General features: G+C 48.6%; 9 protein-coding genes across 9 annotated transcripts; 5 read left to right on the top strand and 4 right to left on the bottom strand.

Annotated features, from left to right (window-relative positions):
* Positions 1-1,055: 1,055 nt before the first annotated feature.
* On the top strand, positions 1,056-4,224 carry KVR01_006691 (uncharacterized protein; the record flags this gene model as incomplete). The annotated part of the gene is made up of 10 exons (XM_044790244.1): positions 1,056-1,123; positions 2,143-2,211; positions 2,291-2,375; positions 2,492-2,597; positions 2,672-2,744; positions 2,973-3,140; positions 3,264-3,357; positions 3,445-3,774; positions 3,874-4,036; positions 4,100-4,224. The coding sequence occupies 10 exons, from the start codon at positions 1,056-1,058 to the stop codon at positions 4,222-4,224; spliced, it is 1,281 nt and encodes a 426-aa protein (XP_044644122.1).
* Positions 4,225-4,358: 134 nt separating this feature from the next.
* KVR01_006682 (uncharacterized protein) lies at positions 4,359-4,978 on the bottom strand (the record flags this gene model as incomplete). Its single annotated transcript, XM_044791313.1, has 1 exon — positions 4,359-4,978. One exon carries the CDS (start codon positions 4,976-4,978, stop codon positions 4,373-4,375), a length of 606 nt encoding a protein of 201 aa, XP_044644113.1. The 3' UTR covers positions 4,359-4,372.
* A 1,368-nt stretch (positions 4,979-6,346) lies between these two features.
* KVR01_007051 (uncharacterized protein) lies at positions 6,347-8,168 on the top strand (the record flags this gene model as incomplete). Its single annotated transcript, XM_044794545.1, has 6 exons — positions 6,347-6,438; positions 6,516-6,798; positions 6,862-7,042; positions 7,159-7,418; positions 7,493-7,709; positions 8,080-8,168. The coding sequence occupies 6 exons, from the start codon at positions 6,347-6,349 to the stop codon at positions 8,166-8,168; spliced, it is 1,122 nt and encodes a 373-aa protein (XP_044644482.1).
* Positions 8,169-8,236: 68 nt separating this feature from the next.
* On the bottom strand, positions 8,237-10,883 carry KVR01_006887 (uncharacterized protein; the record flags this gene model as incomplete). The annotated part of the gene is made up of 2 exons (XM_044793477.1): positions 8,237-9,629; positions 9,790-10,883. 2 exons carry the CDS (start codon positions 10,881-10,883, stop codon positions 8,237-8,239), a joined length of 2,487 nt encoding a protein of 828 aa, XP_044644318.1.
* Positions 10,884-14,129: 3,246 nt separating this feature from the next.
* Positions 14,130-15,616, top strand: KVR01_006984 (uncharacterized protein; the record flags this gene model as incomplete). The annotated part of the gene is made up of 3 exons (XM_044786406.1): positions 14,130-14,766; positions 14,836-14,905; positions 14,968-15,616. 3 exons carry the CDS (start codon positions 14,130-14,132, stop codon positions 15,614-15,616), a joined length of 1,356 nt encoding a protein of 451 aa, XP_044644415.1.
* A 196-nt stretch (positions 15,617-15,812) lies between these two features.
* On the bottom strand, positions 15,813-17,515 carry KVR01_006679 (uncharacterized protein; the record flags this gene model as incomplete). The annotated part of the gene is made up of 2 exons (XM_044787515.1): positions 15,813-16,262; positions 16,331-17,515. The coding sequence occupies 2 exons, from the start codon at positions 17,513-17,515 to the stop codon at positions 15,813-15,815; spliced, it is 1,635 nt and encodes a 544-aa protein (XP_044644110.1).
* A 799-nt stretch (positions 17,516-18,314) lies between these two features.
* On the top strand, positions 18,315-20,015 carry KVR01_006698 (uncharacterized protein; the record flags this gene model as incomplete). The annotated part of the gene is made up of 6 exons (XM_044785666.1): positions 18,315-18,551; positions 18,614-18,740; positions 18,862-18,985; positions 19,069-19,529; positions 19,650-19,930; positions 19,989-20,015. The coding sequence occupies 6 exons, from the start codon at positions 18,315-18,317 to the stop codon at positions 20,013-20,015; spliced, it is 1,257 nt and encodes a 418-aa protein (XP_044644129.1).
* A 1,339-nt stretch (positions 20,016-21,354) lies between these two features.
* On the top strand, positions 21,355-22,748 carry KVR01_006983 (uncharacterized protein; the record flags this gene model as incomplete). Its single annotated transcript, XM_044792685.1, has 3 exons — positions 21,355-22,028; positions 22,088-22,239; positions 22,327-22,748. The coding sequence occupies 3 exons, from the start codon at positions 21,355-21,357 to the stop codon at positions 22,746-22,748; spliced, it is 1,248 nt and encodes a 415-aa protein (XP_044644414.1).
* A 633-nt stretch (positions 22,749-23,381) lies between these two features.
* Positions 23,382-25,252, bottom strand: KVR01_006761 (uncharacterized protein; the record flags this gene model as incomplete). The annotated part of the gene is made up of 5 exons (XM_044793866.1): positions 23,382-23,649; positions 23,756-23,986; positions 24,072-24,656; positions 24,766-24,980; positions 25,085-25,252. 5 exons carry the CDS (start codon positions 25,250-25,252, stop codon positions 23,382-23,384), a joined length of 1,467 nt encoding a protein of 488 aa, XP_044644192.1.
* Between the last annotated feature and the right edge of the window lie 2,240 nt (positions 25,253-27,492).

Below are 27,492 nucleotides of genomic sequence, written 5' to 3'. Positions count from 1 at the left end.
TGAGTCACTCAAAGTTCCGCCAACGGGAACCTGAGCCAGCATCGTCGGTTGCTTATGAATCGCTGCTGTGTTCCATTCAGCTTTTGGTTAGGAGCCTGCTCAGACTTTTAGAAATATTCAGATGCAGTGCCAAAAGAAAGGTGTCTATCAAGATTTCGCATTAACAAGCACTTGATCTAAGTAGTGGAAGAAATACTAGGGTGGAGTCTTCTATGTGGCCACCCCCCGGCGCACTTTTAGGAAGCCATGTCCTAGACAACGGGTAAAGAAGTCTTATTTTGTTTTCCTGCCATTAAACTTGAATAATTGAGATGAGATTAGCACAGTAGCTCCTCAGATTATCTATACTCCTCAGATTATCTACATATGTATATCTACTAATTCACGTTGAGTCCCATGACACTTACTACTGCGTGGTTTCGCTTCTAGTTATTCCACATTCGTCCGAAGCCATGCAGTGGCAAACGCTGAAAGACCCATAGTTTAAAAATACTATAAACTGCCAATGATATTTGAAAAGTTGCGCGTTGAAGGCATTTCAGGATCCAACAAGCGTATTCTCTATGGTTCCAACCTGGCTTGTAGCAATCTTAATCACATCGCCTGTTTTCAACCAAGGCGGCGGCACCCGTCTGCTTGCAATGCCACTCGGCGTGCCGGTCATGATGACTGTCCCTTTGCGCAACGTGTACCCGTTACTCAAAAACTCGACGACTTTGAAAACGTCAAATACCATGTCGCTTGTGCTCGTGTGCTGCCTCTGCTCTCCGTTCACCCACAACGTCATGTCAATTTGCGACGGATCCACCCCAGGCGCATGCGCATTCAAAATTGTCGGTCCAATGGGCGCAAATGAATCAAAACCCTTGCCGTAGCAGTATTGGCCCCCCGAATGCGGTGGCCGCTGCCAGTGCCGGGACGACAGGTCGTTGCCGCCCGTATAACCCAAGATGTACTCCTTGGCCTCAGAGGCTCGTACATTCTTGCAGTCTTTGGCGATAATGAGGCACAGCTCGACCTCATAGTCCATCAGAAGGGCGTGCGCGGGGATCGTGATGGCATCAAAGGGGCCGGCGAGCGCATCGGCGGGCTTGACGAAGACGACGGGGCTTGGGGGGACTTCGTTCTTTGTCTCAATTATGTGTGCCAGATAGTTCATGCCGACGCAGGGGATCACGGGTGTTCTGTCGAGCGGCGCCAGAACCTAATATGACTGCGGTCTTAGAACACTAGGCAGATATCTGGGTACTTTTGTATCAGAAACGTACCTTTTTAATGGTTGCTGTCTTGCCAGTTACTGTCAGACCACCATCTAGGGGATGGCCGTCGAGAACCGCCGCGGTTGAACCAACAAGGCTGTCAAGTTTATCCGGCGATGCATCTCCCCACTGAATTTTGCCTGTCTCATCCTCAAAGCGGACTAGGTTGGTGAACGGTTGTCCCGCCATGATGAAAGAAGGACCAAATGCCTGGGGCTGTTAAGAGGAACGATCTACTACTGAAGGAGACAAATGAATTTCTCAATCAAGACCAGACATAATATACTCCTGCGTCTTTATAGTGCTACGAACCACTTGATTGCACCATTGAAATCTCATCGCAGTCCATCAAAATACACCCAAGCTCGTAGCCTAGGGTTGTGCGTGGGGGCAACTCAGGAACAATGGGGTACCGAGCCTGTTTGAACCTTGAGCCATGCAGCCACGAAATCGGGTCTACAGCGGGCTTAGATTACGGAGTACTGATAAGATCGTTGGAATGGGGATTTCATTGGCTGTTGGGGTTTCTGCAGCGCATAAAATAGGTACCCGGAATTCAATGAAATGCCGACGATACAAAGCAGTCAGGTCCACGATTTTGTCGCCGAGCTTTCATGATGATGTCTAAGACAGCTCGAGTGATCTTCTCACGTCATACAACAGGGCAGCAGCAAACTCACATTCAGTCTTTGGCGAGAATGGCGCGACTTCAGACAAGCGGCTCTAACAATGTGGCAGCTTTTGAGGGCTTCGACTTACCCAAGCCCGCGGCGAGGGTTTCCTCAACACGGCGAGATATATGGCATGTCTAGTGATCGAGCCCTTGTTGGTCACAGGGGAGAATAATTTAGAACTGAACTGAGGCTAACCTGTAGTTCTTCAGGTCCATTGTGAATGACGCTGCTGACTCTAGCCCTTGCCAACCCGTCATTAACTTGGGTCAAGGTTTCTTGTGAGACTTCCAAAATCGTGTTCGAATTCGAACATACTCCTCATAATTCCAAAAATTACTAACATCTTTCTCTTTTTAGCGGTTACAATCCTCCTCAGTTCGTAATTGATGCTGCCAAAAGCGTCTTTGACCGTGTTGATTGCAACCAATACGCCCCAACAAAGGCAAGAAACACAACCTCCCCAAATATCATAGGTCATGTACCTTGTTTAGGGCAAGGGAGCAAAACCTACGAACTTTGCAGACGAATATCTGACTTACGGCCAACTTCCTGTTTTAGGGCAGAATGAGTCTTAAGAAAGCCATCGCGGATATGTACTCGAAGCTCTTCGACCGTCCTATAAATCCAGAAACAGAAGTGACCATCACGACGGGTGCAAACGAAGGTGCGTAAGAGTGAATGCTCCAGCTACTTTAATTCCGGGACTAGGAGAAATCTCTAAGCTGAGAATGTCAACAGGAATGCTGAGTGCCTTTATGGCATTTCTTGATCAAGGGGATGAAGTCATCGTTTTCGAGCCCTTCTTCGACCAGTACGTTTGCGGGACATTCCTTCATTATTATGGACAGCTTGACTCTCTGTCAATAGGGCTGCCATGCGTTTTTCTCCATAAATGGCTGGACTTCACAATGAAAAGTGGTGGTTTCGCTCTTAATCCGTGTACACTCCGAAGGAGTACGGTCCCTTCATTCAGTTGTGAACGCTCAAAGAACCAGCCGTTAAAAGTACACAGTGCTCACAATGATTAATCTCGTTCTAGGTATATCAGCAACATCCAAATGCCGGGGGCAAAGGTCGTGTACGCCTCGCTTGTGCCTCCAAAAGTCGGCGGCAGAGAAAGGACATCGGCCCGGGATTGGACTGTGGATATAGATCAATTGAAGGGATTGATCACTCTAAACACGAAAATGATCGTTCTGAATTCTCCGTGAGTCTCACTTTTGCATCTTGACACCTTCCAAGGTTGGCCTTTGCGAGATTAGCCTCTGTGGCCAGAGAAGAAAGGCACTGGGTTGGGAAGAGAAAAGCTGACATGTACTTGTAACGGAAGACACAATCCCATCGGAAAAGTCTTCACGCGAAACGAGCTGCTTGCTATCGGAAACCTCTGTGTGAAGCACAATATCATCATGCTGTCCGATGAGGTGGGTTATCAACATACTTTCGCCCCGTGTAATCCGCATTGAGTGATATGACCAGCTGACACTTTCATCTAATCTCTGCGTTACAAGGTCTACGATAGTCTCATGTATGTCAAGGGGACACGACTCTCTACACTATCCCCTGAGATAGAGAGACTCACTCTCACGGTCGGATCCGCGGGAAAGATGCTCTACTGCACAGGTTGGCGTGTAGGATGGCTCATCGGGCCTCCGCATCTCATCCAGTACGTCGCGGCCGCCCATACACGCATCTGCTACAGCAGTGTAAGCCCGCTCCAGGAAGCTGTAGCAATTGCCTTCAAACAGGCAGATAGCCTTGGATTTTGGGAATCGAGTCGCCTGGAGATGCAGGGCAAGATGCGGCGGTTCAACGATGTTTGGGATGAGTTGGGGCTACCGGTGGGTTCTTCTTTTCTGCAGAAGGAAATGTCAGAGAGAAAATCATCGCAAGGTGACAGAGGCATGTTAAAGCTATGGAACTAATGCCAAAGACCGTAGTATTCCATCCCAGAAGGTGGCTATTTTGTTCTCGCCAACTTGAGCAAGGTCAAAATACCGGACGACTACAAGTTCCCTCCTCACATTTTGGAGAGACCCAGGGACTTCAAGCTCTTCTACTTTCTTGTCCAAGAACTGGGTATAGCGGCTGTTCCTCCTACAGGTATGTAACTCTGCGTTGTTCCAATGTGGTTGCTAGCTACCTAAGGCTGACTATTGACACCAGAGTTCTACATTGACGAGCATGCCCACATGGTGCATGATCATTTGCGGTTCGCAGTATGCAAGAATGACGAGGTATTGGAAGATGCAAAGGAACGACTCAGGGGTTTGAAGAAGTTCATTGTTTGAAGAAGTTCATGGCGGCGTGATGCGCAGTCTCGAACCGTGGCGGTTCTCAAATCGACATTCAAGTTATATTCGGTCCCCCACGAAAGAGTAATTGTCAAATAAAAGGTAAAGATGAGATTTTATTCGTGTAATGTCTCGACTCCAAGATTTACGTGACAGCGATATAGCCAGTTGCCCTTGACGTCCTAGGCCCGATGTTGGCCCTCTTCTTGAGCTCGAGAACGCTTTCGCCACTCTCCAAGCGCTGAATAAGCTTCTCAGGTACGAAATCGACCCCCATCGGATTCTCAATAAACGCCTCACTATTCATGAATTCCGTCGCCTCCTCCGCTGTGTCAAAATTGTCCACCTGTGTCTCGACCTCGTTGCCGTCCGGATCGGCGTAGTAAATGCTAGTCGTGGGCCCATGGTTGACGCACCACGAGGGCTTAATCCCCAGCTTGCGGCGCTGCACATACGCTGTCAGGAGCTCGTCGAGCGTATCGTAGGCAAATGAGACATGCGCAAGCCCGCACGAGTTTGTGGCATCGCCGCTGCGCGGGATGGTACCCGGACGGCCTGTGATGGCGATGCGGTGGTGCTCCTCATCATAGGTGATAAAGCTGAGCACTTCGTTGCCCCAGACTACACGCCCGCCGAGAAAAGATACGTACCAGTCGACCATAGGCTTGTATTTTTCGGGCTGGACGCGGAGGACAATGTGACACATCCTCTTAGGACTGAGGACGGTGCCGCTTGCTTCTTGGATGGCCATGCTTGTCTCTGGTTTAGATGAAAGAAATGGCGTCGCGAACTACCAGTCGGGAATCTAAACGGTTGTCTACGACCATTTTCAATGCTGAATTTGACCAGTGCGTGAGTGACCTCATCCTCCAGCTCCGCCCACCTGGTACCAAGGAAATAGCTGTGAGGCCCTTACGTTTTAAAGTATCTTCCTAATTAAATATCCCACTTATAATTATTAAGATAAGCTAGTTTCTTATAAAAGGATTTTTAATAACTTATTATTTTATTATTTTTTATTAAAGTAAAAATAAAATTTAAGAAAAAATAATTAATAAATAAAAAAATAAAAATTATTAAAAGCTTTTAATATATAATTAATAATTAAAATTCTATTAAGTTAGAGACTAAGGTATATACTCTTATTAGTAAGATATGTACTTATTTTCTATACTAGGGTTAGTGGATAGTAACAGCTAGGTCGGCGGACGTCAGTTGCTTATGCCTAGTCTACGTGCCTCATACATTTTCGGATAATTGGGGAACCGAGGAGAGGGATAGTAGTACTCGGCGACGACACGACAATTCGGAACCCCAAGAGCATCATGCGGGAACGCGGCACCTGGGGTCTCCCGACACTGCCGGTCTTGGCTCACAGGACCGGATGCCGCACTGCACAGTGTCCGGGTCTTAGTTACCCTAGCCTAACTCCTTCTAATCAGCTAGGATTAGAGTTAAGATAGGAAAATTAGTATAGGATATGCTTTTTATATTAACTATGTAGAAACTTTTAATCTTTTAACTAGTATAATATTAGTTTATAATAATAATTATTATTAGTAGTAGATTAATAAATTAGTTTTTTAATATATTAATAAATTTAATTAATAATTAATAAATATAATATTAAATATTAAATATTTAATAATAAAACTTAAATAGTTAAACTAATATAATAACTTAATTATATTTAATATTAAAATAGATTCCTTGGAAGAATTTAAGAGGATAGTACTTATAATACTTATAGCGTGAAGTTCTAGTGCTTAAGTGAGGCACGCACTTGTTTGACCAACTCTGCGCCGCTAGGGAGGCAAGTCGAATGTAGATCAGGGACGGCAAGGTCAAGCACTGTATGCATGCAGTAACAACGGTAGGGACTAACACCTGAAGGATGTCCCGCACATAAGGCAAGCTTCCTGTTCAGCCATAAATGGGGCAAGTAAACGGAATAGCAAGCAGCATTGGGGAAATGGCATTGACGTCAACAGTTGCCCAGGAACGTGACTATCCCTCTTGAGTTCATCCTTGTTTTCGGCTATTCATTCCCTCTCCTTGCCCTCCTCTCTTACTCTCCCAAGGTTGTTTTACCCTTCTGCTGGGACACCTGCCGATCAATATGACTGGACGAGTGGCATTCGTGACTGGAGCCAATGGCATTAGCGGAAACGCCATCATAGAGGAACTCATCCGTTCAAAGAAGGAGGAATGGTAGGCCGCCTGTTCCTCTCACAGTTCCCACGACCGCTGATACATGATCGTTAATACCTTCTGACAACTACACACAGGTCCAAAATCGTGGTCACGTCCAGGAAGCCCCTTTTGTACTGTTGGCAAGATCCTCGTATCGAGTTTGTTGCCGTGGACTTCTTGAAGCCACTGGACAGCATTATCAAGAAGCTCAGTCCAGTCTGCAAAGACGTCACGCATGCGTACTTCACGTCGTACGTCCACGTCGCCAGCTTCAACAGCCTTCGTGATGAAAATGTGCCACTCTTTGAGAATTTTCTGCAAGCGATAGATAATGTGGCACCCAAATTGCAGCGGGTATGCCTTCAAACGGGTAATAAGGTAAAACTCGTTTTATGGGTAAATATGCCAGGTACAGTTGAACGCTAACATCGGCCCACCCAGCATTATGGAGTTCACTTGGGCCCGGTCCCACTTCCGGTCAACGAGTCTCTTGGGCGGTTGGACAAGTCCGGCACAAACTTCTATTACGAGCAAGAAGACATCCTATTTGAGCTCGCGGCAAAGCGACCATGGTCCTACAATATCGTGCGACCTCATGCCATTGTGGGCTACGCTCCTGGAGGTGAGTACGCCCTTACTGTGTTAGCTACGAGTCTGAATGCTAGGGCGACACACGGAGGAAAGTAAAACCACGAAGAACAATAAGCCAGTACTGACATTTACGCTTCGCTCCAAAAGCAAATGGCATGTCTCAAGCGACCACTGCCGCCATCTACTTTCTGATCTGCCGGGAACTGGGCGAAGAGCCCAAGTTCCCAGGAAACAAGATAATCTACAACTCCCTGGATGACAGCTCTTCTGCAACCAGCCTGGCGGATCTGACATTATTCGTCACGACGGAGGAGCGAGCCAAGAACGAAGACTTCGTACACACCAACGGCGATGTCTATATGTGGCGTTATTTCTGGCCGTTTCTCGCCTCGTATTTTGGTCTAGAGGTAAAGCCTTCAGACCCTACACGTTTATCCACTCACTATGAAAGGAATGCTAACGAAAGTTAAATTGGAAAAAGGTCCCAACCACACAGTTCAGCACAGCTAAGGCCGCTACGGAGACCTATGAAAATGAAGTCCTTCTGGTCGAATGGGCCAAGGACAAGAGGCCTGTCTGGGACAGAATATGTGCTAAGTATGGCGGTAAGCCAGAGGCTTTCGACTGGGGCACATGGCAGTTCTTTGAGTGGTCCTTGGGTAAGAGGTGGCCCACGATTGCGAGCAATGCCAAAGCGCGCCGGTATGGCTGGAAGCGCATTGATAACACCCATGATGCGTGGATTGACACATTCAAGACGCTCTCAAACGTCGGTGTTATTCCGAGCCGGGGGGCCCTTCTGGCTTCTGGGAATGAGAACGCGGCAAACTAGGGCTGAATGCGGCGGACGGAGGTATTAGGCTGGTGAAGACTAAGAATACTGGCTAAGAGTGATTGTGAGACTATTGGCGTGTTGGTATTTTCTCTTAGGATTCTGATCTCATGTTGATGCGCAGCTGTGTATGATTCCGACTTTGTCGAACTAGTTAGTTATTGGCGGCGGATCTCAAGCTTGAGAGGAAGTGAATATGACATATTTTGTCTGCAATATTGTATTTGACCGCAGAGACTGGGTTCTTCCTCTCGTGAAACCGGTGGCACAGGTACAGTTCACATCACACGAGAACCTTCGCTTACATCTACTAAGCCCCAGGTGACAAATTGGCAGACGTATTGGGAGGTATGGGTTGAAATGTGGGCAGCGTTCATACCTAACACCCCTTGCCTATTGTACTATGTTACCCTGTCCCAGCCTAGTAGTACTCCAAGCCTGCTGCAGCGTCTCTAACTTGATCCGAACCCCAGTCGTAAACCATGTATTCCCCTCATCCGCATCAAGTAGTGCAATACACGCCCCCAGCACCCTCCCTGGCTCGCGGTCCACACGCATCGTCACCGCGCCCCCGTTCAGAAGCACCGGCAGGCCCTTCCCCTGGCGCAAGAACCGCTCCACCGCCGGATCCCCCGGCAGCACCGAGTCGATGGCGATGAGCACCTGCTTGCCGCGACCGCTGCTGTCCTTCTCACGCGATGGAGGCGACGACGGCGGCGGCGGCGATGACGAAGACGAGGAGGAGGAGCATTGCTGCATGCTTGCATAGGCCCACAGCACCAGTGCAGCGCGGTACACGGCCGCGCCCCACCAGGGCGGGCGCCTCGAGAGGGCCGTTTCGCGCACGAGTCGGAGGACCTGCCCAGCGTGGTAGAGGGCGTCGTGCGGCGCAAAGACGCACTGGGCGGCAATGTGGCGCTGGCGAGTACGGAGGGAGATGGCGTGATGGCCGCCGGCGCCGCTGCCGCCGATGTACTCGGCTTCATCGCTGCTGCTGCCGGCGGAGCAAGATGGGTCTTCGCCGCGGGCAAGGCCCTCGATGGCTTTGAGATCGGCGTACAGGTTTAGGCTGATGAGGTGGAACAGGAGGAAATTGGCGCTGGGAAGCACTTGGTCGGATTCTGACGGCGGCGGTGTGAGTGGCTGCCCGGGATCGGCTGTGACGGCGGGGGCCCGATGCTGGCACTGTTGTGCGAGGGCCCACCAGTTCTGTAGGAGGTTCTGCAGCTCCTCGAAGCGCAGGAGGGATGAGGTACGAGTGGTGGTCTTGAAGCTAGACGAGGCACGAATTTGCTTGTCGGGGACAGCGTCCAGTAGTTGGCTGTGGTGGAAAACAAGGCTTTGGATGGGGTACAGGAGTAGCCGCAGGCGGGTCGGCGTGAGGTGGTAGGAGTCTAGGTTGATCTCGTTGGCGAGGCAGAGCTGGAAAACCTGGCGGAGCGAGTATTGAGGTCGCGAGGCGTTCTCGCTGTGACAAAGAGCCCTCCATTCGTCGGCGCTCTTAGCAAGCCAGAGGGCGTCGATCTCGGGGAGGGGGGCGCGGAGCTCGGTGATGGCGAAGGTAGGGGGTTGATCGTAGAAGAGGCTAAGCTCTTGGTCAAGCATGACCCAATCGTATGCAAGTCTGCTCTTGGATGCTTTTGTTAGTGCTTGTGTAGACAATGTCGCACGGGACTTTATTGTCGGATCAAACTTCCCTTCGCCGGCCTTCCTGCTCAACCCATTTCCGCCACGCGGCGTGGACACTTGTGCGTCTATCAACGGCGACCGCATCCCAGAGAAGGTTCTGTGTCTTCTTTTGAAAGTACCCAGAGTTTCGAATCATCTACAGACTCAATGTGTCAGCTCAACTCCTCCCACACCTGCCGGTCCTCCTCGCAGGGGCAACACTGTACGATGTTGCAAGAAAAAAGAAAGAAAGAAAAGGAACACTGACCGCAATATACATGAAGCGGTGGCCCGCCCCGATATCCATCTGCCACTTTTCGCCGCCCCAGCATGACTGGATGGTTAGCAACAGACTGCACTGCAGGATCAATGGCACCGTCGAGTACTGATTGTCCTTCTCCACCAAATCCGTGAGCGCGATGCGACACACTTCGGCCAGCCCCGCGCCAAACCGCCTTGCCCTGGTCGCACGGTTGCATGACGCCCCAATGGCCATCATGAGCAGCAGCAACAGCACCGCGCCCTTCTCGTTGCCGCTGGCGCCGAGCAAGTCATTGGGGTCGAGAGTGTGCGTGGGCACAAGGGGGTAGAAGGGTTCCACGCAGCGAATGTAAGTCTCGAGGAAGATATCAAGGTCCGCAGTGGGCGGCAGCAGGATAAACCCCGACGAGCCGAACCATTCTGAGGCGTTGCGGTTTAAGGATGATGCCGAGGCCGAGGCCATCCCGTGCATCTCGAGGGCCCTGGGGAAGAAGGTCTGAGTGATGGCGGACAGCCGCTCTCGCGTGGACGCCGAGAGCGACACGTTGCTGCCCACAGGCTCGGTGCTGCCGCGCGTGGGCAGGCTCCAGGGGCCGGCCGAGTTGCGCAGCCTCGAGCTTTCTTCGAGGAAGGACAGGTGGGCGGTTGCGCGGCCGGGGGATACGGAAGACGGAGTGGGACAGCACTGGAACATGGTCCAGTGCTCAACGTCCTTGGGGAGGATCCAAAAGTCATCCTCGCCCGTCTCTCTCACGGTGAGGCGGGGATGTCGTGCTGTTGTGTCTGAGCCAGGGGGTGTATCAACTTCCACTGTTGGTGCATCCATGTGCGGCTCTGGCTGCGGCTCTGGCTGCGGCTGTGGCATAACAACACCCACTTTGCTTCCACTTGTGACAAGAGTTGCTGGTGGCTCCATGGTGAAAGGAGGTGAACAGGAAAAGGGCAGGAAGGCGCCAAAGACGCTAGAAGCTGGGTTAAACAAGTACTCAAAGTCCTCTGGCGGATCGCCAAAGTCCCATGATGGACCAAAGACGACAGGATCCCCGGCACCCGGGACAGAGTCCATCGGTGGGAAGATTTCTGGATCAACAGCTTCCTGCGGCCAGAGCATGGAGGCAGGCCGGGAAGGATCTGTCTGGTCGTGTTGCGAAGGGGCAAGAAGGGCCGTGGCCACGCTGGAAGGACTCGGGGCAGGATAACCTGCCACTACGCCTTGGGGGCTCCATGAAGAAGACGAGGCCGCGTTAACAGACGGTCCAAGCCCTGATGGTGGTCCTGATTCTTGCCCTGGTTCTTGTCCTGCATGTGGGTAGCCGTTGACAACGCTTCCCGCCGAGGACGGTGTATCCTTGACTCCACTACAGATTGAGTGAGTGCGGGCGGGCGAATTCGCTGCCGAGTTCGAGCGAGCATCCTCTGGCTGTGCTTCCGGCTGCCCTTGCCCCTGCCTCAGCTTAGGTCGTGGCCCCCGAGGACGAGTTGTGCGGGCTGCGCAGGTCAGACCCTTGGACCGGCAGCGCGTACATGGCTGTTTGGTGTCGTTGTCACACTTTGTCTTTGTGCGCGCACAGTTGGAGCAGGCCACAGTGCTGCGGACCTTGGTGAGAAGCGCGCGCGCGGACTCGCTGTCGTGCGTGCCGAGCCCAGTCGTGTTATTCTTCTGCGTGATATCGTTGGCATGGTGGGAGAGGAAGTGCTTCTTCATCAAGTCCCTGGCATATGGATTTCCAAGTTCAGCTGAGCGAGCACGAACGAAAACATTCAAGTGATTCCACACCACTCACTTACTTGCGTTTGAAGGTGATATTGCATATTGGGCAGTTGAACGGCCGGAGATCGCTATCTACAGTAAGGTGTGTTGGTTACTCGTTAAGGCACTCATCCCCACACCTACTAAGCAGGTATATTGTGATTGCGTTGCGGGTGGGGCCCTGGGGACCCGAGAATGGCAGATGTCAACGTACGGGTCAGCACATGTCGTTGCAGGTGCTCATTTCTTGCGAAACCCTGCCCGCAGTATGTGCAATAGATAGTCATGCTGCTGTGTATGGGAATAGCGGCCCAAGGTCGGGTGGTGCTACAGACAAACTTAAAGGGTGGAGAACCGACTCGCGCAGATGTTGCGAGGATGCCTTTAAGGCGCGTGTGCGACCTGGCGGGGTCGAATATCTGGGGTTAACAACCTGGGGTCGGAAATCCGGGGGTTGAAACTCTGGGGAATCTTATTTCCCGAGGACCAATCTAGCCCAATCTAGGCTTTCGTAGACCCACTGCGCGCGCTGTATGCTCGACATATGTACCAAAAGACCCACAGCCCCACCATTTGCATTGGCATGTAGGGCTGTTAGCTTGCTACCATAGCGCTCCCTAGGGTGTTTTTAAATATCGCATGTAGTATTATTCCTTATAAGAAGGGACCATTCTCTCCCTTTTTTAGGTCTCCTTATTATTTTTTTACTATTTTATTTATAAGAAGATAGTCCTTCTTATTATAATTTTTCTATAAAGTAATTATAGAAATTATAATATTAATATAATTTTTTAAAACTATATTATAAAAGATTTAAAAGTTATTTAAATTAATAAAATAACTTAAATAAATAAAGTATATAAATCTATTAATTAATCTTTAAAGTTATAATAAATATAACTTTATTAATTCTATAAGTAATTATTTTATACCTTTAATAATAAAATATATTATATAATAATTAAAAATGTAATTACTTTACTAATATATATATATATAAAGAGTTATAAATATATTTTATATTTTATATTTTATATTTATATATATATAATAGTTATAATTATAAATTATATATAATTTTAAATATTATAATTAAAAATATAAATAATTAATAAATAGTTTATATTTTAAAATATAATTTTATAAAATAAATTATTTTATAAATATATTAAACTTATTAAATATATTATTAAAATAGTTTAAATAATATTTTTATTATATAAAAGAATGAAAATTATAAGTATTTATAATAAAATATTATAAAACTTAATATATTTTTATATAATATTCAATAAATTCTACTTAAATTCTTTTTAAATTTTAATATAAATTAAAAAAGATAAGTTAATAATTTATAAACTATTTATATTTTTTAATTCTACTATTAAACTAAAAGTAAATAATTAAAGTTTTAAAAAATAAAATATAATATATTTTTAAAGATTAATTTAATTAAGTTTACTATATAAAACTTTTTATAATAACTTTAATAATTTACTATATTTATAATATTATTTATTATTAAAAGATACCTTTTATATTAATATATTAAACTATACTTAATTAGTTTAAACTAGTATTATTAGTTTTAATATAAATTAATCTTATTAATTAACTTAAAAGAAAGTATTCTCTTTAATATCTCTTTATAACGATAGAATATATACCTATTAAAAGTTAAAGCTATTATAAACTATAGGTTACCTAATCTTAATACTATTAAGCACTATATATAAGGTCGCTATATAACTTAAGTAAGTTAGTTAAAATAAGTATAAATAAAGCTATTATTCCTTTAAGGGATATATATAAGTTCTAACTCTATTTAAATAAACATTTATTTAATAAACTTAAGAGACTATTAGCTTTATAAATAAAACTACTTAAAAGTAATCAATCAACTTATTAAATTAAAAATAATTAAATAAAGTAACTATACTTTATTATTTAAGTTTATAGTTTTAATAACTCTATTATAAATAAAAAAGAAATAGTTATTAATAATTAAATTTATAATTATATAAAAATAAACCTTTATTTTAAAAGAAGTTATTAATATTTAAAATAATTAATATAGTTTTAAAGAAGTTAAGAGATTATAAGTTTAATTTAAAGGAAATTAAAATCTATAAGAATCTTAAACTTACACTTAAGGATTCTAATTTAATATTTATAAAAATAAAAATAAAAGTATTTATAAAACTTTTAAAAAAGCTTAAATTAAGTTAAAGATTAAACTAAATTATAATATAATAAAATAATTAAATTAAAATTAATTAGAAAATTATAATTATAAGTCTTTTAACCTTATACCTAGGAGGGAAGTTAATAACTTATACTAATTATTTTAAGAGACTTAAGGTGCGGTAGTGCTTAGAGTCTTCCGGGTACCGTGCTGGTGGCAGGCTCCTTGAGATAACACTGATACGGAATAGAAGTGGACCAGATAAATAAACACTACTTCTTGGTCCTGCCCCCATGTGTTTAATTCTAACGTATAGGTAGCACCAAAGGGCTGATGCTTATTACATGTCTCTGTCTGAGACTACAGCACGGTCGCTACTACAGCATCAACACTACTCAAGTACACTTGGCACGATATCGAGCATGGGAGAGGAACCTTTCGCTCGACCCGCCGCCGGCGTCTCCTTTGGGCGAGCCATGCGCAACACGCATTTTCTCATCGAACCGGCCTACGTCAACCTGAACCACGGCTCCTTCGGAAGCACAGTCCGCCCAGTGCGCGATGCCATGCGCGCCTACCAAGATGCCTCGGAGCAGGCGCCCGACCGGTACATCCGGTACGAGTACCCGCGCCTCCTCGACGCCTCGCGGCACGCCGCCGCGGCCCACCTGCGCGTGGACCCGGACGAGCTGGTGCTCGTCGCCAACGCCACGACGGCCGTCAACGCCGTGCTCCGCAACCTGGCCCCGCGGTGGGTCGCAGGGGATGTCGTTCTGTTCCTCGACACCGTGTATGGGGCCACACGGAAGACCATCGACTGGGTGGTCGACACGTCGCCGGCCGAGAGCGTGTGTGTTGACTTCTCGCTGCCGTCGGACTCGCACGCGGATATTCTGGACGCTTTCAGGGCGGCCTTTGCGCAGTGTGCGCGGCAGGGCAAGAGGGTACGCGTGGCGGTCCTGGAGACGATCCCGAGCTTGCCGGGCGTGAGGCTTCCCTTTGAGGAAATGAACCGCATTGCACAGGCTGAGGGCGCCTTGACCCTGGTGGATGGTGCTCGTAAGTAAAGTAACCAGCTGACTCGTTGCCGTTACGACTTCTGATGGGTCGGTTGTGTGCCCTTCGCAGACGCCATAGGGCATTTCCCATTCGACCTCAGCAGCCTCAGTCCAGACTTTTTCACGTCTAACTGCCACAAGTAGGTAGATAAGCGTACCTTTTCCTTTTCTCTTACTGGCCAGAATGCCAACACACGAATAGATGGCTCTACACCCCACGAGGCTGCGCAATTCTCTACGTCCCGCTCCGCAACCAGCACCTCATGCGCTCCTCCCTGCCCACGTCGCACTGGTATGAGCCCCTTTCCCACCCGCAAGGAGCAGGGCCGACGCCCAACCCCCTCCCACCATCTACCAAGAGCAACTTCGTCCAGCAGTTTGAGTTCGTGGGCACCGTTGACAACGCCTCGCTGCTGTGCGTCCCCGCCGCATTGCAATTCCGCCGTGACGTGTGCGGCGGCGAAGACGCCATCATGCGCTACTGCTGGGATCTCGCAGCACGAGGTGGCGCCCTGGCGGCGAGCATCCTGGGGACAGAGGTGATGGACGACGCAGGCGGCGGGCTGCGCCACCAGTGCGCCATGGTCATGGTCCGCATGCCTCTGGAAATGAAAAAGAACAATGCGGTAGATGGAGAGGGCAATGCCGCACCGCGGATCCAGAGCTGGATGAGCGAGGAGATGGTAAGCAAACATGGCACGTTCATCGCCATAGTCTTCTACCAAGGCCAGTGGTGGGCACGCTTCTCGGCGCAGATCTACCTTGAACTGAGTGATTTCGAGTGGGGAGCTGGTGTTCTGAAGCAGCTGTGTGCAGAAGCGGCTGTGGCATTTCCAGAACTAGTTATGTAGATGGTTCGGCTTGCATATGTATGTACTTATATGTCCTCGGACGTATACGGGATAGAAGCAAAACCGGCAGTTACAGCAGGTAAAACTATCGACGCCTGGCATAGACACACCAACTCTTCCCAACCTTAACTTTAACCTAGACCCGCACACGCACAGACACATGCATAGCTTAGCCCTTTGATTGAACATGGTTCACTTACTCTACTTTCTTTGCTCGTGGCGTAATGTGAAAAAACATGGCCTTGCCCTGCGGCGACATGACCCCGCGATCCTGCGCATACATCATAGCAGATGTGGTCCTTTCCGAGTCCAATCGCAACTCAAACCGGTTGTAAAGAGCACAAACCAGCAGCATAATGTCCATACGCGCCAGGTGCATGCCGATGCAGTTGCGCGGCCCCGTGCTGAAGGGCCGGAACGCCAGCTTCATGGCTTCGGTGGGCGCCGCCCAGCGCTCGGGCACGAAGACCTCGGGGTCTGGGAAGATGGCCGGGTCACGGTGCGTGGTGTAGGCCAGGTTGCAGACGCGCGTGCCGGCGGGGACGAAGTGGCCGCCGATCTGCTTGCCTGGGGAGATGCGTGGGAGGTTGACGGGGATGGGCCCGCGGAGGCGGAGGGTCTCGTCTAGGACTTGGTTGAGGTATGGCTTGATTCACAACATGAACACATTAGTCGATGGTTGCCTGCTTGCCACTGCGTGGATAGACGACGTACCAGGTGTTGGATGCTTTCAAAGCGGGGGATTGTCCCGGTGTCTGACGAGCAGGCCTCTCGGATCTCCTTGACCAGCTTCTCCTTGACGGCGGGATGCTTGTCAACCTCGTACAGAAAATATAGCGATGAGCTCAACGACGTCTCGCTGCCGGCCTGTATAAACACAATGGCATTCTCCATCAGCTCCAAGTCTGTCAGCGGCTGCGTGAGCCGGTGCTCATCCTGCTCAGTCTTTCCGAGTCCTTCGTTGTCCAGGTTCGTCTGTACACTCGTCTCCACGACACGCTTCAGCAACGACCCTTCCCTCACCATGTCCTTGGCCAGCCGTGCCCGGAACGCCTCAATCCGCTGCCGCGCAAACTCCACCATCCGCGGCCGTGCTCGCACTGCTTCCTGCACAAATCCGGCTGGCACCCACTCAATAAATGGCACCATGCCGACCAGCGCAGAGATGTTTTGTAGCTGGTCCGCCCACCGCGCCTCTTCGACAAGGTGCCCGCCCAGCGTGTCAAACGACTCGTCAAAGCTGAGCTCGCTGATGATGTCTACAAAGAGGCGCGAGAGGGGCTCGTAGAGATCTACCGGCTGAGAACCGCCGTCCCCGCCGTCCCCTTCGCCTCGCTCTGGCTGCTGTCGCTGCGCAGCCTCCAGCCTATCGAGACACCTGGCTATGATGGGGGCCACACGCCCCTGCATCTGGGAGACCTCGGCCAGCGAGAAGGCATGCGCAAACAGCCGCCGGATGCGCGCATGCTCGGCACGCTCAAAGCTGTTGAAGACATTGCGGGCGCCACACACGGTAAAGGGCCCGTAGAAGGCCGAGTCTTTTGGGCACGGGCGCGACGACTGGCCGTAGATGTCCTTGACGGACACCAGGTCGCTGAAGAGCAGCTCGTTGGGCCCGATGCGCACGGGGCCTGGGCCGTAGCGCTGGCTCCAGGCGTGGCGGGTGCGCGTCGACTCGCCCGCCAGAGAGGCGAGGATCGTGTTCCATTCGGTGAGCTTGCCAAGCCAAGGGCCCGGGTAGGCAGCAAGAGGATGGAAGTAGAGGCGGTAGATGACAAGGGAGGCGGTATAGAGAAGGGCAAGCCCGAAGATTGCGGCGACGACAGTGGTTGTCGTGATAGTGGTGAGGGCCAATTGGACCCTGACGGGCAAATCTGCTACATGCATCACGAGCGTCATGATGGACTCTGATCCGGAGCTCAGTGCGTATGGCAAAGTTGGCCCCCGTGTAGAACCACTGCAGTCACGGAGGGCATATCTTTTGAACTAACTAGGTTCCAACATCGTTCTCACCATCCCATTCTTACAGTGGCATTGCATGTAGTACTCAATTAACCTTTGCCTAGTTGTCTGCGGTCCTAGTTGCCGTGCAACTCTTGAGACTGGGGACGGCCGTCGAGAAACAACCACCAGGATGTGCCTGGCTTAGACCAGGCCACGCCACACACAGCAGGAGGTGGGGTTCCGCATCCTTGGGTAGCCTCCAAGTGAACCGAGACTAACACGCCGCAGACCTCGGGAGGCTTTGGGTGGGGTGCCGTAGCTGTCAGCTGTCCCAACTGTGCGTAAGCTGAATGCCGGGTTTCATGTTGGAGTCGTCCAATACACCCTGGTGCTCATTCGACACTTGCAAAACCGCGCCAATAACATACAATTATTAGTGAATACATAGTATACATATACACATTAAACTATTAAAAGAATTTATAATCTTTTTTAAATATATTTATATGTAAGCAACTTGAGTAAATGCTTATATATGTATGCATTATAAATTCCATTTTGAAAGTGTTAAATTTACATGTAAGTAGGACTGCTAAAAGGCCCATGCGGGGTCTCCTCAGTGATCTGTCTACGCACGGTAACCCTACCCTTCGAAGTACTTATATCACTGGAAGTGAGGTGGTCTCTCTTCAACATCCACTGACTAATCAACTGACCCAAGAAACCGGAAACACTCTGATTATCATCTCCTAACATGTCCAAAACATCGCTCGCGAATGGGAATGGGGTGTCGGACAAGTTGATCCTGCAGGCTCTCTCCGAGGTGAACGCGACAGCCCAGCAGTGGAGTAACGCCTCGAGTCAGGAGAAGAATGGCGACGACACCGAGGCTGCAGTGGCCAAGGCACGGTTTCAGCTGGCCAACCAGGTCTGGCGACTGTACTCGGCCATCAAGGGGCCTGCTGATATGGTCCATGACCACTTAGAAAGGGTATGTTGGTACAGTGCCTACGGGACGATATGATTTGGAAAGGTATCTGACCACAAGACTAGTTCACGTATACTGGCGCCGTGCGTACATTGCTGGCCGTGGGCGTGTTTGATGAGTTGCCCACGGATGGGAAGAGCAAATCCGCGCAACAACTCAGTGACAAGCTTGGAATTGAGAAATTATTGTTGAGTAAGTCCATTCATACTCTGCTGCGCATCAACGTCTGGTCGACAGGTTTCATTTTGGGAACCTTGTTTGGCGTGAATAGGGAGACAGTGACCCCAAGCTCATTCTTCCTGCTCATATAAAGTTCGCCTGATGAGAATCACCACGGCACTTGGTCTATTCGCCGAAGTCAACAAGGAGGAATACGCCCATACGGCTCTGTCGAAAGCCTATTTGGCCCCTGGGCTCAGAGGCTTTTTCCAAATGGCGTAAGGACTTCCTAACACAACCTTCTTGCTATTTGAATGCAGTGATGACCCTTGGCGCAAATGTTGACAAGAAAGAAAAAAAGCGTCGACGAGCACATGGCCGTCTCCGCCAATTTCCACGAATACTTTCAGCAAAATGGCTACAAGGTGCCCACCTCGCCCAACGACAACCCCTACACCTTCCACTTCAAGACCGGTGGGCTGCCCATCTTCGAATGGATGCAGAAATTTCCGGCGCGCATCGAGAGCTTTAACATGGCAATGACAACAGGCTCCAAGCAGGGCGACGCGTCCATCGCGCTGTTCCCTTGGCGCGAGGCCGTGAAGCGGAGCTCAAGCAACAGCACCACGGCCGAGACACCTCTGGTCATCGACGTCGGGGGTGGGCGCGGCCATGCGGCTCACCTGATTCGGCAGGAACTTGATGGCGTGCCCGGGCGCGTGATTGTGCAGGATCTACCTGGAACGATTGAGCAGGCACGGGATGAGTATCCCGACGTCGAGAAGCTAACGCACAATTTCTTTGAACCGCAGCCCGTGAAAGGTAAGATGAGATTATTCCTCCTCCCACAAATTCCGTCGTCACCTTTACCCGCTGCCATCCCGCTTCCCACACCCTGGCCTCCGACTCATCTGGCTAACAACTAACTCGCATGTGCACTAGGCGCTCTCGTCTATTTCATCCGCCGCGTCCTCCACGACTGGCCGGATGAGGTCTGTGTGGGCATCCTGAAAAACGTGGCGCTGGCCATGACTCCCGAGTCACGCATTGTCATCAACGAGTTCCTGGTCCCAGAAGTTGGCGCAGACGCTGAGACATGCTGGGTCGATCTGGTCATGCTGACCTTTGCCGGGATGGAGCGGACGGCGGCGCAGTTTGAGGCGATTCTTAATGCTGCGGGTCTGAAATTGACCAAGATCCATAGCAGCCCCAAGACACACTATGTGGGTTGTTTCATTCCCGTTATTTTTCTGCTCGTCCTATACTAATCACAAGCCGCAGGTCGCTGTTGAGGCACAGCTGAAGTAGATGCAATAGGCCTGGGATGTCACGGTGTGGGGAGTTCGAAATGGTCAAGCTACATCAGTAGGAAGTTGGCATCTACATGTACTGCCTAGGGTAGACAGACACAATTTACATCCAAACTTCACATAGTATAAAAATACACAGGAAAGAGTGTTAGCCTAGCCTGCTTAGAGTTCACTTTCAATCTTCCCTTGATAACTAATTAAATGCTATTATCACGGTCTGCTGTCTTTCCCTTAAAGGCGCACACGAGGCCAGGACGCCCTAACTACCTAGGTACGCCGCAAATACCCTTACTACACTCACGGTATAGGTCCGGCTTGCGTGCAAAACATATGAAGATCTGTCTGAGCATTAAACTCGCAATATTCGCACCTTAAAGTCGATTAATTAATTATTAGAAATGATATTTTCTATAGTATATAAACTTATATTTTTTAAATTATATTATTAATAATACTTAGTTAATATTAAAATTTAATAAAGCTTTAAAACTTTAAATAAAAAGTTTTAAATAATTTTAAATATAAAGTATATTTTTTAATTTATTTTATATAAAAAAGTATTACTAAAATTAATTAATTAATTAAAAGTTTAACTATTAGTTATTTAATATATAATAAAATATTAAAAGTGAAATATAAATTAAAAATAAGTTAAGTCTATTATAAGTATATTATTATAACTATTATAAATTCTTATAGAATATTAGTTACTTTCTTTCTTCTTAGGAGAGGAGATTTAATATTTCTCTAGAGGTCCCCTTAGAGGAGATATTACTTAGTATTCATTGTTAGTAGTAGCTTCTTCTCCTAACCTCAAAACATCTTCTTAATTACTAAGAAACATAAATTGAACCGCGTTGGTTCTGGGAACTCGGGTCGTGTCTGCCGCCCTACTCCCTGCCCTCCGATGTGCCTCGCGCTTCGGGGCTCGCCCCTTCGCCCCGGCCGGCCCTTTCGGTAAGTGGGAATGTAGATGTTTTGAGATATTGCTGGGAAGTGAAGCTGTCTTTGCCGCAATGCCGAAAAAAATTGCCAAGCAAGAGATTCTTCCTACAGGGTAGTGCCAAATTCCGGTTGCTGTCATAACACAATTGGCACCACGGCAAATTGCCCCGGGACCCCAAGCACTACGCAACTGGACATCCCGTGTGCCTCTCACTAGCAGCTGGTCGTGGCATGTGCATTAGCATAATATGCTTTAATGCACAGACATGGCCTATCGATCATTTGAAGCCTCAAACGGCAGCATATCTGGCAGACGTTCCTGTTGTCTACAGCTCTTTTCCAAGAAGAAAAAGAAAAATCAAAAATCAAAAAATTAGCCTAGTTGACCAAACATGTCGTCCCTCCGCAAGCAAGGGCCCCCCTTCCGCGCCGAGCACATCGGCTCCCTCCTGCGGCCCCACAAACTCCGCAACGCCATGCTCACGCCCGGGGAGATCAGCCAGGCTGATCTTGCCGAGCTCACCAGCACTTCTGTGGCTGACATTGTGGCCACGCAGTGCAAGCTAGGCTTCTGTGCGCCTACCGACGGCGAGTACCAGCGTATCATTTTCATCGGCAACTTCCACCTGGCCCTTGCCGGCTTCGAAGATGTCGTCGACCGGCCCATCCCGAAAGAGGCCTTCCGCACCTACCTGCCTGATGTCGCCGACTTTTTGCGACGCGGTGAGGGCATACCGTATACGACCATGTGCACGGGGCGGATCCGGCATGAGTTGGATCGGCCCATCTATGAGAAGGAGTTTGCCCATGTGCAGTCATTGGTGGAGGAGCTTGAGAAGAAAGGTGGAACTGGCCAGAGGGCCAAAATTGTGCCCAAAATCACTATCATCTCACCACTCTGGTATTACACTCTGTACCGGAAGGGTCACGCCTATCCTCAGGATGTCTATGCCAATGATGACGAGTATTTGGCGGACTTGTCCCGAGCCTTTAGGAAGGAGATTGATTTGCTCTACGGGATCGGGTGCCGAAACATCCAGGTTGATGACCCATACTTGACAGGCAAGTGATTGATGAACCGTGACTGCTCCCGTGAGGAGCACATGCAATTAGCAAAACTGACAGCAACAAAGGATTCTGCGATGAGCGAGTAATCTCCGGCTTCAGGGAAGATGGTGAAGAGCCGCTCGAGATTTTGTCAAAGTACTTACAATTTTACAACACTTGCCTTGAGGGAAAGCCGGCCGACTTGCATGTCGGCATGCATATGTGCAGAGGTGAGTCATAGGATTCTCCAACGACATCTTCAAATGAAGTGTGTGTCGATATTAGAAGCCGATGTGCCCATAACTGACAATACTCAGGAAACTACAAGAACTCACGCTACTTCACAATTGGGTCCTACAACCATATCGCCGAGACCTTGTTTGGAGAGTCCAAGGCCTTTGACACCTTTTACCTTGAGTACGATGACTCCCGCTCCGGCACCTTTGAGCCGTTGCGCCACCTGCCCAGAGACAAGAACGTCATCCTTGGCGTCGTGTCCACGAAGCACCCAGAACTGGAAGATCTGGACGAACTCAAGGCCCGCGTCTTGCAGGCGGCCAAGTACGTTGCTGAGGGGACGGGTCAGACGCTGGAGCAAGCGTTGCAGCAGCTTGGCGTAAGCCCACAGTGTGGGTTCGCCAGTCATGTGTTTGGGAATGCGGCGACTTGGGAGGATATGTTGGGGAAGCTGAGGCTCGTCCGCCAACTTGCTGATGATTTGTGGCCTGGACAGCTTTAAAGCTGGTTTCGCTTCTATTCCGTATACGTCCTTAAAAGAAGACGTCAGCGGGAAGAAATTTGGAATGGATTCAATCGCTCGCTCATAGGTGTATGGGAAATATTCTACGGCGTACATCAAGCAACTCCCTCTCCATCATCTAGGTTCTTGTACAGAGAAGCACTATTGCATTAAGTTTAGTTATCCACAACTGTGCGTGAAATCCATCCAATTCCACAGCATTTGACACTGATATCCAAGAATCACCGTAAGAAGGCGCCATGTATGTCCTCGGACGTATACGGAATAGAAGCGAAACCACCCAAAACCACATATCCAAGAATTTCTCTTGGTTGAGGATTCTCATAGACCAACTGTATCACGAAAGACCCGCCCCTGTCTGACTGACCGCAGATACTCCAACTACGACGAGTGATAAGAGTCCAGATCATGTAAAATTCGGCATTGGATACCTCACCCGAAGACGGGCTCCATAAACATGCAACAACACGACGAGAGCCGTCGCCGCGACAGAGACCAAGGCCTGTATACCATAGACCCACTTATACCCCATGGCCCTCGCCCCTTGATTGGACATAGAAAATATCAGCATTCCATTACTCATAACGTGAGAGAAGGCTGGAGGAGTGTTCATCACAGGCACTTACAAGGCTCTTGGTAGAAACCAATGGCAAAGCCACCAACAACGCGCCCAAAGTTGATCCACGCGGCGACCTCCGATGGGATACCAGGGTATGCATCAGTAACATAAGAAGTCCCAGCGACCGACGATAACATGATGCCAAAACTATAGATGCCCCATCCGAGAATGACTGCTGCGTGGGGAAGGTGGTCCTCCAAGGCGAAGCCCGTCAAAACAAGACCACAGACGTAGAAGGGCGCAGAGATATACAAAATATAACTGTCAGACATCAAAAGTGCCGAAGTCAGTAAGTGGAATCTATAAGACCAACGCATATTTACGAGACAGGCCAACTGGTGGTGGGCAAATGTAGGTAGAAACTCACAGGCGTGCTTCGGGCTCAAAGATGCCATTATGCGTCTTGATATACCAACGCTGTATCCAGTCGTTGAGATAGTGCCCCACTATCTCGGCCAGAATGATGCCCACTATCGGCGTGAAGTAAAGATAACCAAGCGAGGTAGAGCTAAATCCGTATCCTCCGAATTGCTCGGGGGTCGTAAACAAGAGCGCGGCGGACAGATTGATGCCAATTGCCCAGCCAAAGACCAGCATACTGTTTATAAGGGAGGTTAACATCCGCCGTCTGGCCACGAGTGGCTCCTCCGCGACGCTATCCATGACGGTGTCCAGTGACTTACTAGGAAACGCAAATTATGCCCAAGGCTGGCCGAGTGACTAGGAACGCGAATCGAGTGAAGGCCGTCTTGATAGTCGGGAAGTAGTCGGTGTGGTACTCGATAGACCAGATGCCCGTGACACGACGCATGCGAGCCAGAAAGTCCGCAGGCCGGGGGGGCTGATGCGAGAGGGGAACGTCCCGGTTATACCACGACTCATCAAGAAAGAGTATAATCAGTACAAGCTGCAGGCCCGCGATACCGCTAGTCAGCCACATGACATCTGGCCAATGACCTGTGGCCCCGAGCACAAAGTTTCCCAGGCAAGGGCCAAGATAGGGAGAGGTGACGTAGATGGTGGCCCAGATGCCAATCTTGCGGGCGCATTCGTGGAAGAAGAAGACGTCCTTGATGATACCGACCGATACGGTTTGCGCGGCGGTGATGAAGAAGCCGAGCAAGACGCGCAGGACAAACATGGGTGCGTAGTCGCGTACGAAGCAGCTGCCCAGGGCACAGGCGAATCCCAACACCGTCGACCAGAACATGACGGGGGCGCGGGCCCAGCCTGATGCCATGGGCACCCAAAACAAACCACCGAGACCCCTGAACGTAGCGAAAGCAAGAGATTGTCAGTAATGGGTCAACTGTTTATGTTGTTTGCTTTGTAATTTTTTACCGCAATGCAGGGGTCGGACAGAGTCGCGGAACCTACAATGCGAGGGTATTGATAGCATTGATCAGGTTGGCCGTGCTGTAAGAGACGTCCCATTCAATCGACTGTGCAAGTACAGGAGCATAGCCAGCGGCGGCGGTGAAGTCGGACACATTGGCCCCAAATGACGCAGTAAAGAGGACAAGGTGTTTTTTCCACCACGACCAATTCAATGGATCTTCGGACGAGTCGGTCGGCTGAGGCAGGAGGATCGTCTATGTCGGCAGGTAGCATTAGCAGTGTTATTTTCGCAGCTCAGCGCACCGTTGCCAAACGTGACGACCCACGAGAAAGCCACAGTATAAAATGCACAGCTTACCTTGCCATCCTTTGCCATCTTGAGCCCCTGGATGGAGGCATCAGCCTGCACCATGAATCCGCCACCGACATTTTTGTCATCGCGGGCAGGATCGAGGTACTCCGCCATCTCAACCTCTGGCTTTACTTCATCTCCATTTTGCGCCATCGGAGACTTGTTTTCAGTCATGACTGTCGGATGCTAGTACGAGTATCCGGGAAGTCTACTGTGGGACTCGAGGGTACGGTTTGCGAGAGTGTGTAAGAAAATTCCAGTTAGTCTGTCCCGTCCAAGTTCGCCGCCGACGTTGACAAGCGAGGCTGAACTGTGCGTGAAAGGACAAGTAGGAGACGAAGGCGTTGACAAGGTTTTGGGGAATAGATGGGGGCTTCAAGTGCCGGACTATGAGGAAACGTCGAAATAGATTCTCGGACTGATTCTGCTACCGGTACCCGAGAACATTCGTTCGCCCCAGGAGGGCAGCGAGCATCTGACTATCGCCAAGTACTTTCTCCAACGCCCAAGTGAGCCAAGGCTCGGGCACTTCAATGTTGAGCCACGTGTGTATTCATTGATACCTCGTATCTTTCCCTCTCAATCGCGGTCTCGTGAGTCGGCAAGGAGCGCGGGGGTCGGCAGCTTGGACTGTGGTATAGGATTTGGCAGTTATGCTGAGACCGGAACCCCGCCGCCTTCGAGGAGGCCTGAGGGGTGGCCCCCTGGCAAGCTCCATTGGTACCCCATGGTGGGGAGCCGAAATGAAACCATGCCTAAAGAACAAAGTACTCAAATTTCTAGTGTGTTGAAATACGAGTCTCGGTGCTCCCTTATGGGGGAGGGGAAGGGATGGTGCAGGGAGATGGTTAGGTGGGTTTAAGTGGTTTCGCTTCTATTCCGTATACGTCCGAGGACATACATGGCGTCTGCATACGGTGGCAACCATGGTAAATAAATAAAAAACCTTACATTCAACTTGAGTTATTCTGCAATTCGACGCGGGGACCGTCTTATTTGGCAGCAAACTAATAAGCTAGCTGCTACGAGATTCCAACAGCTCAGCAACAGGCAGCCGGTCATTAGGCTAGAAATTGACTGCCGCTGGCAGGAGCTGAGCTTGATACCCGGCCCGTGTGTGCTCATCCATTTCTGTGGTATTAGTCACCGGATCCTGGGGAAAGGTCACAGTTGCGTTAAGATGATTACCGTACCGGGGCCTGCAGGCAGCCCGCAAGGCAGCCCGCAAGGCTTGCCTCGTTTTTAAGACCTACACCCACCACAAGAGTTATCCCCTTCCACAAGATTCAGAGAATTAAGGTATAATAAAAGTACGTACCTAGAGGAAGGGGTAGCCAGGTACGAAGAGCCAGTCACGAAGAGCCAGTCACGAAGACCATAACTAGAGACAAGAACTCAACCAGACCAGAGACCACAGTCTTGACCACATATACACCTAGGTAGAGGTTCCTAAGGGAGGGATCAGAATAATTTCAGAAACAAAATCCTTCTCAGCTAGCCTTCACACCTAGGCAAGCAAAGCACTTTTAGATCACTAAAATCTCCTCAGTAACATTTACCTACCGGGGGGAGAGGGGTAAATTAAGTGAATAGTACTATTATTTTAGAATAATATAAACATTCTCTTAAAATATAAATATACTATTAATATAACTAAATAATATTTAAATAATATAACGCTTTTAAGTTTAATATAATTTACCTATTAATATACTATTAATATACTATTAATATACTATTAAAGGTTTAATATATAAATAAAAAACGAGTTTAATTCCTATTAGAATTAAGTTCTTTATTTCTTTTTTATCCCTAACTTAACTATTTATTAGTTAATTTTTAACTTAACTACTACTATATATTAAGTTTATAAAGCTATAGAGTTAACGAAATATAGAAATCCTATTTCCTTACTAACTTATAAAGTTTAAAACTAATAAATTTAAAGATTTTAATATAATATTAAAACTTAATATAATATTAACCCTTTAATAGATTTTACTTATAATAATATTTTATTAACCTTTTACTAATATTTAATTATAATATTTAGATCTTATTCAAATATTAATTTTTAATATAATTATATGCCTATTTTAGGGACCCCCCCTCCCCCTAGTAGGTATACCTTAATTCTCTAGCTCTTATAAAAGGGGATAACTCTTATGATAAGCGCAACTCTTGTGGTAGGCGCAAATCTCGCGGTACGCGTAACGCTCACAGAGGACCGCACCGCTTGCGGGTCCCCCCTACCTAGGTATTTACCAGTACGGTATCTTGAATGAGAGCGGGCTGGATCCCGCGTATGCCGGGCCAGAGAGGTGGTGATGATGATTATACGCGGATTATCATTGAGCTTTTGTGAGGTGCAGGCCAATGAACGGTAGGTCGTTTGTTAAGTAGTTGAATATACC

Source organism: Diaporthe batatas (assembly GCF_019321695.1).
Source record: "Diaporthe batatas strain CRI 302-4 chromosome Unknown Contig00007, whole genome shotgun sequence".
NCBI classification, from domain to species: domain Eukaryota; kingdom Fungi; phylum Ascomycota; class Sordariomycetes; order Diaporthales; family Diaporthaceae; genus Diaporthe; species Diaporthe batatas.
The sequence above is the reverse complement of the archived record's forward strand: the minus strand, read 5'-3'. Positions and strand labels throughout refer to the sequence as shown.